The sequence below is a fragment of the Anas acuta genome, chromosome 8 (genome assembly GCF_963932015.1).
Source record: "Anas acuta chromosome 8, bAnaAcu1.1, whole genome shotgun sequence".
Taxonomy (NCBI): domain Eukaryota; kingdom Metazoa; phylum Chordata; class Aves; order Anseriformes; family Anatidae; genus Anas; species Anas acuta.
Window position 1 is genome coordinate 12244189 of NC_088986.1, and position 13337 is coordinate 12257525.

Genomic DNA, 13337 nt, shown 5'->3' on the forward strand with positions numbered 1-13337 from the left:
ACAACATGTATAGTTATATTTGCCTATGTTGCCCTCATTTATTTATTTTTTTTTTTACTTACAGATTAATTTTGATTTTTAACAAATCTTTTCTACATTCTTCCTTATCCCCACTCCACCTTTTTATCCCCCTTTTTAATATATATTTTTACTTGCTCAAAGAACTGCTGGTATGGCACAGTATGATAGATACATGTGTGTAAAATATTCAGCTAATAACATACAAATTGCCTTCAGACCAAGATCAGCTGTAGTTAGGGTCCTGCTACTATTTTTTGTTCTAACTTCTGCCAAATAACTCAGAAGAAAGGGTGAAAATTCTCACAGAAACAAAATACAAAGTTACTTGCAAGTTGAATATTATCCAGATCTGTGATAGAGATTGGTTGACTTGCTGAAGCATAAGATGGAATATTCCTTATAGGGTTTGCTATCAGCTGTGCCCCACTAATTGACATTTCCAGATAATATCTGTAGACATTACATGGCTTCAGAGGCAGCTGGAATTACAAACCACCCACCTTTCTTCAGAGCTCATTAGATACAAGATTGTCTTCCTCACCTTGCTTTCAGCTAAATGGAGACAGCTACACCTAGAATACCACTACTGTTGTGGTACTGCTGCTCTATCACTGTATTCCTGATGGCGGCGTTCTGTAAATTATATTTCAGAGTTGGTGACACTTTCCTGTATGCGGTCACTCGCTAAATCCAACAGCTATTTTCCAAAGCACTTTGGTAACCAGATGGAACAGTGCTTTCAAGCCAAAAGAGGTTCTGTCATTCACAGGTTACAGACCTTTTGCTAGAAATATGCTGTTAGAAGTAAGTATTGTCAAACATAAACCATGAGCACAGTGGGATTAACCAGGATGCAAGCCTGCTACTCTCCACAAAGGACTCCATGCTGTGAAGTATGGCTTTCTTGACCCAAATCAGCAGGGAAAACTGATTGTACTTTCAAGGAGACTAGGAAGAAATGGCTAAAGGGAAATGGTTCTGAGTAGAACTTACTAACAGAATAACAAAAGCTGTGAACACCTTGTCCAAACTGACTGTGGCCCCACTGTTCTAATTTGTTCCTCCAAGCACTTCTCAAAGCTCCCCTAGAGACCAAGCTGTCAGGACCTCTGTCCACTCTGAGCTAGGTGCCATTGAATTCAGTGTGGGAAAAAAAAAATGTTTTTATAGCATGACTTATTCTGTGAACTGTGGAGAGCTTGTTTTGCCTTGGAAGTTCAGTGGGGCCAGCAATCCCACTCACATCAAGCTGGATGTTGAGTTGTCCCCTAAAATTATAGAACAGGTGCCTTTTGGAGGGGAGAAAAATAAGTGGAAAAAAAACTACTTTTCAAAACCACTATTTCTATACCTGAAAGATGAGCAGGTACTGGTTTAAACAGGATTTCTTATTTTGAATTTCTGTGTTGGTCAGCATGACCAAAACTTCTTGTTTACCTACTTTTGAACTGTAATTAGAATCCACTTCAATGGCTTTTCATAGCCCTTATTCCTTATGTGAACATGACTGGTTGGCTAGTTAACCTCTTGGTCTATTAAAGCAGATAAGGTTGGTCGAATAATAACAATAATAATAAAAAAAAAAAGGCTGATAGCTTGTTTAGCTTCATCTTTGTCTCTAGTTCTTACATATTTTAGCTCTAAAAAATGAGAGCTGTTCCTGACTTAAATGGACCTTTATTATCACCTGCTGCTCTGAGCAGCCCACCAGGGTTAGAGGCAATTTCATTCTGCAATTACAGGGGAGAACAAAGTATATTATTTAAAAGAGCATTACTTGAAAGAAGGAATGCCACATTCATTTGATCACAAGGTAAACTGGTGACTGTGATCTTGATTTTTAAAGAAACCTTACTCTAAACTTTGTGCCTAAAGTGACTTGCATTCATAAACCTTCAAAGGCATGATAAGAAGCTGAATCTAAAACCAGGCCTTTTATATGTAACATATCCTTTGGAGGGTCAAAAATTTTATTGTATTATGACTTCAAAAAAAAATGCAGGATTAATTCTGTCACTTGAGTTGTAGGAAAAAAATCTTTCATTGACATTTTTCCGCTGGAATACTCTTGCAAACTTTAATTTTGCCTTCTGAAAGAAGATAAAGGCAAACCTGCTGCAGCATAATAGGCTGAGAATCACTGCAAATCAGAGAATGAAAGTGTTCTGCCTGGTCGGTGTAATGGTACTTCAGCCTAATGAAGAGCGCTTGTGTTTCAGTGATAATGGGAACACAGGGAGAAACCTGCAAGCATAGTGCATGAGCCCTGCGAAATGCAGCATCCAGCGTTTATCTGTTCTGGTCACCATGCTGTTTGTTTCCCTTAATCTACACACGCAGCAATACACGGTCCTAACAGCGGGCGTTTCTGACACCATACTGAAGGAGAACTCCAAAAGACTACAGCCTGATAACCCTGCACTAGCGTTGAAGATAAATACATAGTATTCACAAGGTTATTTTGAGGGGACTAGCACAACATGTACTGTGCTGATATGGTGCAGTGATTATGTAATATATGCATGTTACTGGCAAGGTTATTATCTATATTTTATAGACTAGATTATGGCACTGACAACGTGAATGTATTGGCACTACATAATCCAGACTACAACCTACATATGTGTATACAATTCTGATTTATATGAACAGCAAATAAATTCCCACTCTGATGCTCTTGCTGGCCAGCATGCACAAGTTTTTGTAGGTTATACCATACAGGACATGGCAAGATAACCCCAAATGGCCAACCATCGGGGGGGGAAAAAAAAAAAAAACATACCAAGTTTCCCATTTCCCTGGTGTGATCCCTCTTTTAGTTCAGCAGCCTTTATAACAAGTTGTAGCTTGCACTGCGTTCTGAAGGTCAACAAATTCAAGTTGGTTTAAACCAAAGGCTAATTTTGTCTTCATATTGTAGCTCACTTCTAGCACTTGCTCCAGCGTTGCCTTTCCAGCACTTACAGTTTATCATCCACACTCCCAAAGCAATTCAGCGTGCACAGTGGCTGCTTATTTGATTGGCTGGAGCCGTGCAGCAGGACACTGAAGCACACAAAGCACAGAAACCGGTGTGGGCCAGTGAATCACCTCCAGTTACCTTCGCTTCTCCATTCACATTGTACAGACTTGAAACAACATTCCTGTGACATTGTTAATCTTGTCTCAACATACATTAAAATTCAAAGGGTTATAAAATGGAGAAGATACAGACACACAGATAAGTATACAGAAGTGATGCAAACTGTTCAAGAAAAATCTATTTCAATTTGTCAATTGCTTAATTAACAGGAGGAGGATCAGTCAAGTTTTTCTGGTTATGAGAGCACAGGAGGTGAGTTTCTTTTTCAGTATTATTTTGCATTTAATTTTGAAACCTTTTATTTGCCCTTATATTTAAAAAGCTACATAAAAAGGAAAATGAATTCAGATTATTTATAGTGTGAAAGTTGTCTCAAAATATTACCATGTGAATTCTCTTTGAACACAAAGCTTATAAAAGACATTTCTACACTCCAAAATTATTTGAAAATATGACTGTTAATCATATCAGATAGATGGTTTCAGACATTGGCAGTTATGAAAAGCTTGTTGGAAAGTACAAGCTGCTAAGAGTCCAAGATGAACATAATAATTATTGAAAACCTTCTATATCTAATCACGATATGTAGTAAGAGATGTAGATGCTTCTACACAACATACTAAACAAAATTATATGTGGTAAATGAATGTGTGTTGGAAGTGGTTTACTGAAAGACATAATAAAATTCCAGCAGGCTCAGATAGTGCAGGATTGCCCTCTATCTTGGTATAATTGGGGCAGTAACTAGGACTCAGATTAGAAGGAATTGCTTTTAAAAAAAAAAAAAAAAAGCTTCAGTAAAAGATAGCACTTTAGTACATACAATAGTTTTGATGCTAAAATGACACATTATTTGGCTGATCTGAGACAAACGAATTTAAGACTACATCTCAGATGTAGTACACCAAATAAAATCTTAATAGGATATGGACACATTTCTGTACCAATTACAATCTAATTATACATTCAAAGAAAGATGCAATGGCTCAGGAGGCACATTATTACTTCAAGATGTATCTGCTTCTCATTTTTTATTTAAGTCAATGTATATATGCAAGGTCTAGTTTTCAGGTGACTTTTTTTTTTTTTTTAATATATCTGCAGCAACAGCTACAAGGCTGGGGGATAAATAAGCAAGATAATTGTCTTTTGGAATGCATGGTATTATAGCAGAAAGCAAATCCAGGGAAAAAAAAAATCACTATGGAAAGTAGGCAAGATGAAAATGAGTAGGTGCTGCTAACTCAAGAATTTTTATTTTTATCTTAGATTTTTCAGAAGACCTGAGGAAATCAAACATCATTTTTGTAGTTGGTAAGTAGGATTCCTTATCTAACTGCTACATTCGCAAATCCTTGGCTTTTGGTTTTAATTCTATGATTTCTTTTAAAGTTTGGCAGAAGGGTTTGGCTGAGTATTTACACGACAGTGGTGGTGCAGTCTTTGGAAAAGGAGGTAGAAATTAATATCATGTTCTTAACCTGGCCCTGGCCATGCTAACAATGGCTGTGTAAAGTTCAGAGCAGGAATTATGTCCAAGTGTGAACTGATTCAAAATGACCTCAGTTCTGCAGTTACAGCGCTGCTGTGTGATCCCGCGTGACAGAGCTATCTCACAGGCGTTAGTTAAGACTTTACTAGCTTGGACTTCTGGCTTGTAACTTTAAGGTTTAGATGAAAGAGTCAGGTCTCTTTACCTCTTCATATACAAAACATCTTTTGCAAATACCAGTTTCACTCCCACATTTGCTTAACATGCCATTAAAAGTCAACGGAGATTCAAGCTTTACTTTATATTTGCTTTCTGTAAGTCCACAGAGGAAAAGCATTATGTCAATATCCATTATTATATAAACGTGATTAATGTAAGCCACAAACACTTGGAACAGCCTTTTGAAAAACATTATAACCAGAAGATCAACCAGCTTTCTCTTGAAACTTGAAAGGATCGTTGCTTTCTTTAAAAAAAAAAAAAAAAAGTTTTTCAGAGCAGTTTTACAAAACTAAGCAAGATCAGTACATTTCAATGGACCTAAGGAGAGAGACCCAAGTATGGGTATTACAGAAAAAGTAAGTCACTTTGTGTGTTCATTTTCCTAAGGAAAAAAAAAAAAAAAAAGAAATGTGCCTTCTGAAATGCGTCATAAATAAATGGAAGTTTTATTCAGGAGACAAAATCATTTCAATGCCAGCAGGTCAAGAGAGATGACCTCTCTACTGCTCACTGGGGAAGCTGCACCTGGAGGACTGCCTCCAGCTGTGTGCTCCCCCACAGAAGATACCGACTTGCTAGAGCAAGTCTGTGAGAGGCCAAGAGCTGGAACAGCCTGGAGAAGGGAAGGCTCCAGGGCAAACTTACTAATGTGTGTGCAGGAAGCACCTGAACAGAGGAATTGAAGATGAGGGAGCTAAACACTTCTCAGTAGCACCCCGTGACAGGAGAAGAAGCAGTGAGGACAACTTAATACACAAGAAATTCCACCTGAGGACAAGGAAACACTTGTTTTTCTGCTGTCAGGGTAGTCGAACAGTGGAATAGATTGCCCAGAGAGGCCATAGTCTCCATCCCTGAAGGTATGCAAAACCTGACTGGACTCAGTCCTGGTCAGCCTGCTGCAGCTGGCCATATTTTACCAGTGCTGAAAATCCCAAGAGGTTCCTTCCAACCTAAAAAGATCCTGTTAGTAGATGGCATGTCTGTGTGTTGTAATTCTAGCTTACCTATCTTATTCCGAATAAGAGTTGACTCAGTTTATTGCAGATATATATTGCATATGATGCGTTTGACATAATTAGGTTACCAAACAGCTCATTGGAGACTTCTCTTAGGGGAAAAAAAATACATAATACTTAATTCTCAACCTTCAAGAAAACTGTAATTCCACACTTACTGGAGTACGTCTTCCTGCTGTTTGCACAGTGACAAATTTTCCCTTCTCTCTGCTTCACATATCTTACCGGGAAATTACATTTGGGTTTGTACAGACATTAAAAAAATGTGAAGCAGCTCAGGGAATTTTGTCTTTAAAATTGCCTGTGGTAAGGCATATTTCTCATATAACTTTAGAGTGCTCTCTCCTTTTCAAGGAGTGTTTTTTTAACTCCACTTAGATTTTTTTTTTTTTTAAATAGACCATCCACTAGTCATCTTCCAGCTTAAAACTTAAAATTCACCTCTTCTCTATTTATTCCTGTCCTTAAATCAATTTCAGATTTTCCATTAGCTTATTTCTAGGAATAGAGGAAAAACAAGCTTAATCAACAGCTCAAGTTTCCTTCATGGAAAATGTTATAATAAAAAATTTGACTAAGTCCAAACATGGAGTACTTTTCAACAGATTATGTAGAATGATAAAAACTTTTCCCAAAAATAACCTCCCAAAAAACTTCTTGAAGTCTGATGTGAGGAGTGAGGGTAATTTTTCTGTATTTTACTTTTTTGATGTGACCAACATGAAATTGCCAAGGTTGCTCATTTGGCTGCAAAATCTTGATTTTGCTAGAGCCAGGTAGTGAAGATAGAGTGTTATTTTTCAGGCTTTTTGCTGGCGCTAGGTCAGAGTGGCCACAGGGTCGTTTTTCTTGGGGCCTTTTCAGGCAACTAAATCTGCATCAGTAGTTTGTTGACCCTCACGCACTCCACGTTTAACACTATACACACTAGTCAAACACATACCATTTACCTGGGCAGCAAAGTTGCCTTACACATGACTCGAGTCTGATCACTAAAAATTATGCAAGGAAAAAAAAAACTTCCAAGAAACCTCAAAGGAGCAGAACATAATTTACCAATAAAATGCAAGCTGGGGCAGGGGGAGCACCCCAGAAATTCTCAGTGGCTGAGTACCCCATCCCACTGGACAGCTGCAAACAAGTTCATGGAGCTGGATGGTCTCAGCCCTTCATACCTTGAGTAGAAAGCGGTCAGAGAAGATGGGCTGGAGTATGCTGCTGCAGATACTTGAGAAGGGAGAAACACCTTGATCTCAGGTGTGATAAGGAATGTTTACTCATTACATGAAGAAATAAGATACTTGTAAAGGGGTTTTAAAAATAAAGATGTGCATTTGAAGCAGTTTACAAATAACTAATAGTAAGTACACCATCTACCATAGCTGACAAATAAAAATACTGTTAATAAGACAAAAAAAAAAAAAAAAAGCAGAGTGACTCTACCACTAATTCTCATTGAAAATTCTCCAGAAAGGGAAAGAAGAAAAGTAGTAGTAGTATTTATTTAATAAATATTTACATTTAGAGGTAAAGTAGGAATTATTTGGATTTACAGTCAACTCAGATTAATTAAGCAACAATGTCAATGTTTTAACTAGGCAGCAAAGCAGACAGAACCAGCAAGTCAAAAACACGCGATATAATAGAGTAATAGAAGCAGAAAAAATTAAATTTGCTCTGGAAAGAAAAATTCAAGAAAAAATATTAAATTAAAACAGAAGCAAAAATAAGTTTGGGGATGTCATAACATTCTAAATTTCTATAATAATTGCCAGTTATTAAAAAAACAACAATGAATAAATTTATCATACTTTTTAATGCAGTACCCAATAGGACAGTCTGCTGGATGTGATAACAGCGTTAGTGGGTACATTATCCCTCCCCAGCCTCCCCAGAGCTTCACAAGACACAGCCACATCTGGCTTCGGCTGAGGTGGAAGTCAAAGCAAAACATTTCCAGGAATTTTACTGCACTTTGGATCAGAAACAAACTCCCTACTTAAACTTCATGGTTTAAGCTCAGTGTAAATAAGACCAGCTTTCCAACTGACACTATGAAGATATTATCCACATCTACATGTGCAGGTAAAACATTTTCAGCTGCAAACACTAGCTTCCTCTGCATACAAAAAAAAAAAAGGGGGGGGGGGGGGGGGCTTTATTTGTCCAAGATATGCAAGACCTTGAGATTTGAACAACTTTATCTAACTGAACTTAGCCCTGATTTGACTAGAGGGTTTTACCGGAATAGCTCTCTAAGTTATTCGTCAGTACTTGCAATACAGCTCCTTCTACAATCAGATAGGCATAGGATGAGTAGTACTAATAATTAAAATCCAAATCAGTCCACATGCTAACTGTGAAAACGGATGAAAGCTGTTCTCTCTGACTTTCCATGGAAAGAACTCCAACATGTTTTCTTTAGCAGGGAATAAATCTCAGTGATGCCCCCACGACATGCAGTCCAGGTTGTTTTTTCATTAAAATCCTCTTTCAGAAGAAAATATTTTATTTATTTTTAAGTAGCAGCAGCATACCTACATGGTTTCACTTAATCTTTTGTTCAGGACTTTAGTCTAGGTGCTACTGAGGAGCCTTCAGATGTTATGTTCTTAAGCTAAGCTTTTTGTATTTGTATAAATAATTCAAGTAGCCTTAGTAGAATTGCCAAATTGATCAAGGACTCCAAAAATCATAGCCTAAATATAAAGATAGTTTGCCTAGGATTACTTTGTTTTCAATTCTGACTTCTGAGGCTCCACTTTACAGCGAGATTTCACCTACAAGCACTTTCCCATGACACTGGATATCCATGACACAAGGCTAATACCCACTACAAAAGCAAGGTATATAAATTGAAATATTTTAAAATAAATGGTGAGATTCTTGTAAATTCTGCTGCTGGCATTTTATGTTGATGTTCATAGCATGCAATATATGTCTGTCACTGCTGTATGATAAACTCACAAGATTTAGCAGGTTTAAAAAAAGAGACACCCCAGTCTGTTGGTATGACAGTTTTCCCTTTACTAATACTTCTGCCAGCAAAGCTAGTTCTCAGACTGCTCACATTGCTTGTTCTCCCTGCTTGCTCCCCATGGCAGTCCCAGCTCCCTTAGCATCATTAATTCATCCGTTTGTGCTGCTGTGCTCTAGGCCAGACCAGTACATTTGAATCACATGCATAGATTTGCAGTCTTTCATAGTCTAAGGGTGACTAGGGCCTGAGGTAGAGCAGGTGTAAGTTTGTTGGAAGATCTTTTTACGATCTAGTGCAGGCTGCGGTTAAATATTCAGAAGTGCTGCTCAGGCAGTTGTCATTTCTCCCCACCCACTGAGAGCACTCTTTTCCTGCCCTTGAACGACTCTCCATGAAGCATTTCTGCAGTCAGTAAAGCAGGAAAGGTGGCCACCTAAGTCGGCAGGGCTATCAGTAAGTTATTTATCCCAATATCTTTTTATACAATTTAACAGGCAACTGAATCAACATAATGGAATAGAAATCCGTGCTAAGAGAGCACACAGACCTTTTAATCCCAGCTTGCTTACAGAAAAATCAACATGCCAAGCTACATGTAATTTTTATGCTCTGTCTAGTACCCTGGTTCCAGATATTTGCTCACTTTTTGCACCAGAAATCACAAGTTGACACACAAAAGATTCCAAGATACATCTCACTGAGCAATGGAATATGCCTGATCTCTAAATCTGTGCATTTTTATTAGTTCAGTTAATGAATGAACTTTAAAGCAATATGTACTGCACTCAGAAATAATAACATATCTGACAAACATGCTAACATTGAAGAACTGCCAGTACTCAGATTCTGTATGCAAAGGCCAACAAAAAGCGGTGTGCAGTTTTGCTATTAACAAAATACATCCTAAATGCAAAACCCAGTAATAACATGCATCTGTTTGGACCATTGCAGTTAGGACTTTGGCTAGAGGAGGGCCTCGTGCCCCCTCCTGCTACAGCTCACAGATGCTCTGCTTTTCCCTGACCTTGCTGCTGAGCAGGGAGCTGCACAGTCTGCTGCAGCAGGAGCAAGCAGAGCACAGCCACACAGCTCCTGGCTGCAACCTCTTTACACAGCTGTGAGCCTGATTAGAAAAATGGAGAGGTGGTAGAAGCCCCTCCTACATCTTCATTATCTCATCAAGGTGTAACCACACTGGCCTGACCCTGGCAGCCTCTGATCTTCACAAGGAGGAGCTGGGTCAGCTTTGGCAGTTAGCTCCCCATTGCTTATCTGCTGATTGGGAACATGCCCAAAACAACTGTTCCTCGTAAACAAGCATGGATGGACATATTCAAGTTCAAACTCCGCACACTTAATCTACATTTTCCTATAGGTCACAACACATTCATAATTTCTCTGGGCATTTTCTATACTTCAACTTCATATCATATGCACAAGTTAGAAAAGAACACAATCAAATGTGAATAGCAAGTTACTTTGAATCAGTTTGTCACTGGTTAACACAAGCTTTTTCCCCAAATATATGTAGGCAGAATAAAAGATGACAGCATACCAAAAAGTGACAGTGTTCACAAAGAATCATACACCTTCGCAATGAAATTGGGGGCATGTTTTTCTCCTCCCAACAATCGAGCTATTGTGGAAACTACCACCTTTCTCACAGCCTCCAGTTCTTTATGTTTGAAAAACAGCATAACAAGCCTTGTGGTAAAGGCTTCCTATCTGAAGATATCTTTGTAATAGCTTTTGTTATGTTTAATATGCAGCTGCTGTTTTATTATAAGCTTCCCTCAATTAAGTTATTTTTCTTTTTTTTTTTTTTAAAGAAAGATGCATAAATTTAATAATAAGATCCTCTAAAACAATAAAATATCAACTTGCAGTGTTGCAAGAATTGTGATATACCTCACTGTAGAGTTTGTTTGCTGTTAAAGCCACATATGTAGCACTCCTTTAAAGTACGTACCCCAAGCAGAAAGGAATTACTAATTAGGAAGAAAGTGCCCTTTCCCATCTTGATAGCTCTTTTGCAATCACATTAACTCGCTCTGAAGGCCAGAATTTAAGACATTACTAATATTCAAACTTCATGTATATAAATTAATACTGGCATAAATGCTGAGTACGCTCAGGAATGCTGAATTCCCTGGAGGCATTCCGTCTCCTTTCAGATCAGGCAAAGTAAGAGTTGCAAGCTCATTTGTTGATAAGAAAAACACAAGACTGTAAAGTGGGTCCCATACATTTATCAGGCAATAGGATACTTGTCTACACATCAAGTTATGCAAAATTAATAGTAGTGGCCATGAAAATTACCACTTTCAGCACGTAGCTGTTATTTAATTACATCTTCTCCTCTTTAAAAGGCTCAGCATTTTAATATCAGCTTTGTTGGAACTCTTCTGTGAAAATAAACACAGTCAACTTTAATGTTTTGGGAGAACACTAATGGTCATTATGGCATATATCCTGCATATTGTCTCACTTTGCTAACATTCTCTTTAAAATACGAAGAGATAAAGGTATTATAGAAATGCATTAGCTTTTCTGAGGATTTATCTAGTAACTAAACAACCTAACATTGTTCTTGTATTGTTATTTCTGAAAAGAGATCTAGTTTTATTTAGTATGTGAAGGGACACCATGGAATTTCTATTTTGGCTCTACATTCAGGAGAGAAACGGTTACATAGGATGTAGAAGATAATTTTTAGTACTGGGTATATTCCAAAGAAGTAGGATAAAATTACTGCACTGCTAACATACAAGTCCAGAAGACAGAATATGTAAACAAGCACATGCACACACAAAATTGCTTATCTAAGAAACAGACCAGAAATAGTTTGCCATTACAGATATTTACGTGTAGTTTGTCTATAATGTCTCTATATCTGTTCCTCCATAGCCACTCTTACTTACTCTTTATTTTCATGGCTGCTTTTACAGAAGTATAGTTTTCTTTTTATTAAAGCAATACAATAACAGCACGTAACCCACACTGGAAAGAAAATGACTGTGAAAAAGACTCTCTAGCTAAAATCATAGCACAACTGTGATCCTCACACCACAGTTGATGATTATCTTTGTGAATCTGAAGTAGAAGACTGCAGGTTACACTAGACAAAACCGCTCCTTTGTTGCAACTGCCTTATGACCCAGATTTTATTCTCAGCTGCAGTACTGTATTTTCTCTGAAAATTATAGACTTGGTGCAATTATTTCTTAAATTGAATGCAAAAGGTAGAAGAAATTTCAAGGTGGGAGGAGATGATGCTACATTTACTACACTGTGAATGTGTTATTCCTATCTTCATTAACAGAAAGATAAAAGCAAAAAGCACACTGCTTATCATCACTTATTCTATCATCTTAAGTCCACATAACAGAGCCATATTGGTATATCTGTGAGTCTCAATAGTTAATAAATATGCAGGCCATATGCTTTTTTTTTTTTGTTTTTTTTTAAAAAGGAGGTTTTTAATAGAGCGTGTTTTTTAATCTTTAAATTTAAGCATACAGCCTTGCCTCCTCCTTTGATTTTTGAGCAGTGTCCACCTGCAAGGGTATAATTACCTCCTACTTCAGTAGTTCTTCCAAACAGATCCATCAACAATCATAAAAAAGCTGCTGGCTGCCACACACCATGAAATTTCTCCCCAAATACCAATATCTACAACATGAATTTACTTTCTAGGTGTCCCCCCCCACCCTGGGCACCAAGATGGCCGCCTCAGGCTCTCCCACAGCCACACCTTGTGGAACACTCACCTCAGCTCCTCCGACAGCTCTGGAGGTCACCACCACAGGAGCAGGATCCCCAAGATGAAGCTTTTGGCCATTTTGGTGATCTGACCAGCCAGCGTGGGGTGGCTGCTGCTCAGCGAGTGGCTGAGGAGGCCCCTGGCCTCTCACAGGGTGAGCCATCAGGGCTCAGAGCCGAAGAAGCTGCTTTCCTGTGAGGAGGTGTGACAGGGCAGTGCCAGCACCCAGAGCACGAGGCAGCATCCCCCATCTCTGAGCAGACCCCATAAAAAATACCTGCCAGAGGTAGGGTGTTTGGGGACTGCTGATGCAGTCCCAGAGGAAGCAGGATGGCTCGAGCTGTATCCCTGAGCCACTGCTGACAGGACACCTGCAGCACCCACCCCAGTCGCTGCCCTTCCCTTCCCGCCCTTTCTGTCACCCACAGGCCACCGGGGAGAGGCAAGACACAGCCCACAGCTGTGGTGGGCTGCAGGTGCCTTCCCTTCAGCTGGTGGAACAATCACCTCAGCAGCTTCACCTCAGCTGTTGAGACTGCCCTTATGCCTACAGCCATTTGAATCTCAGCCCTGGTTCAACATGATTTTCCAGCTCCCATCTGAATACAGCGTGAATGAGTGGTGACAGGGTGCCATACATCACTGAGCACTAGGTCCCTACCTTTCCCCGCAGCACGTGTAAAGAGCAAGTTGATACCACGGTATCAGGGAGCAGTAGGATCAAGCCTTCACCATCATTTAGCTGCTTCTATATGTGG

At 38.9% G+C, this 13337-nt stretch overlaps 1 protein-coding gene across 1 annotated transcript in view; it reads left to right on the forward strand.

Moving 5' to 3' along the window:
* The window catches only part of AK5 (adenylate kinase 5), a 95299-nt gene that overhangs the window by 65816 nt on the left and 16146 nt on the right, over positions 1 to 13337 (forward strand). Inside the window, exons 9-10 of the mRNA XM_068691398.1 lie at positions 3313 to 3355; positions 4373 to 4417. Of these exons, the coding sequence (XP_068547499.1) occupies positions 3313 to 3355; positions 4373 to 4417 (88 nt within the window). The remainder of the gene's footprint in view (positions 1 to 3312; positions 3356 to 4372; positions 4418 to 13337) is intronic.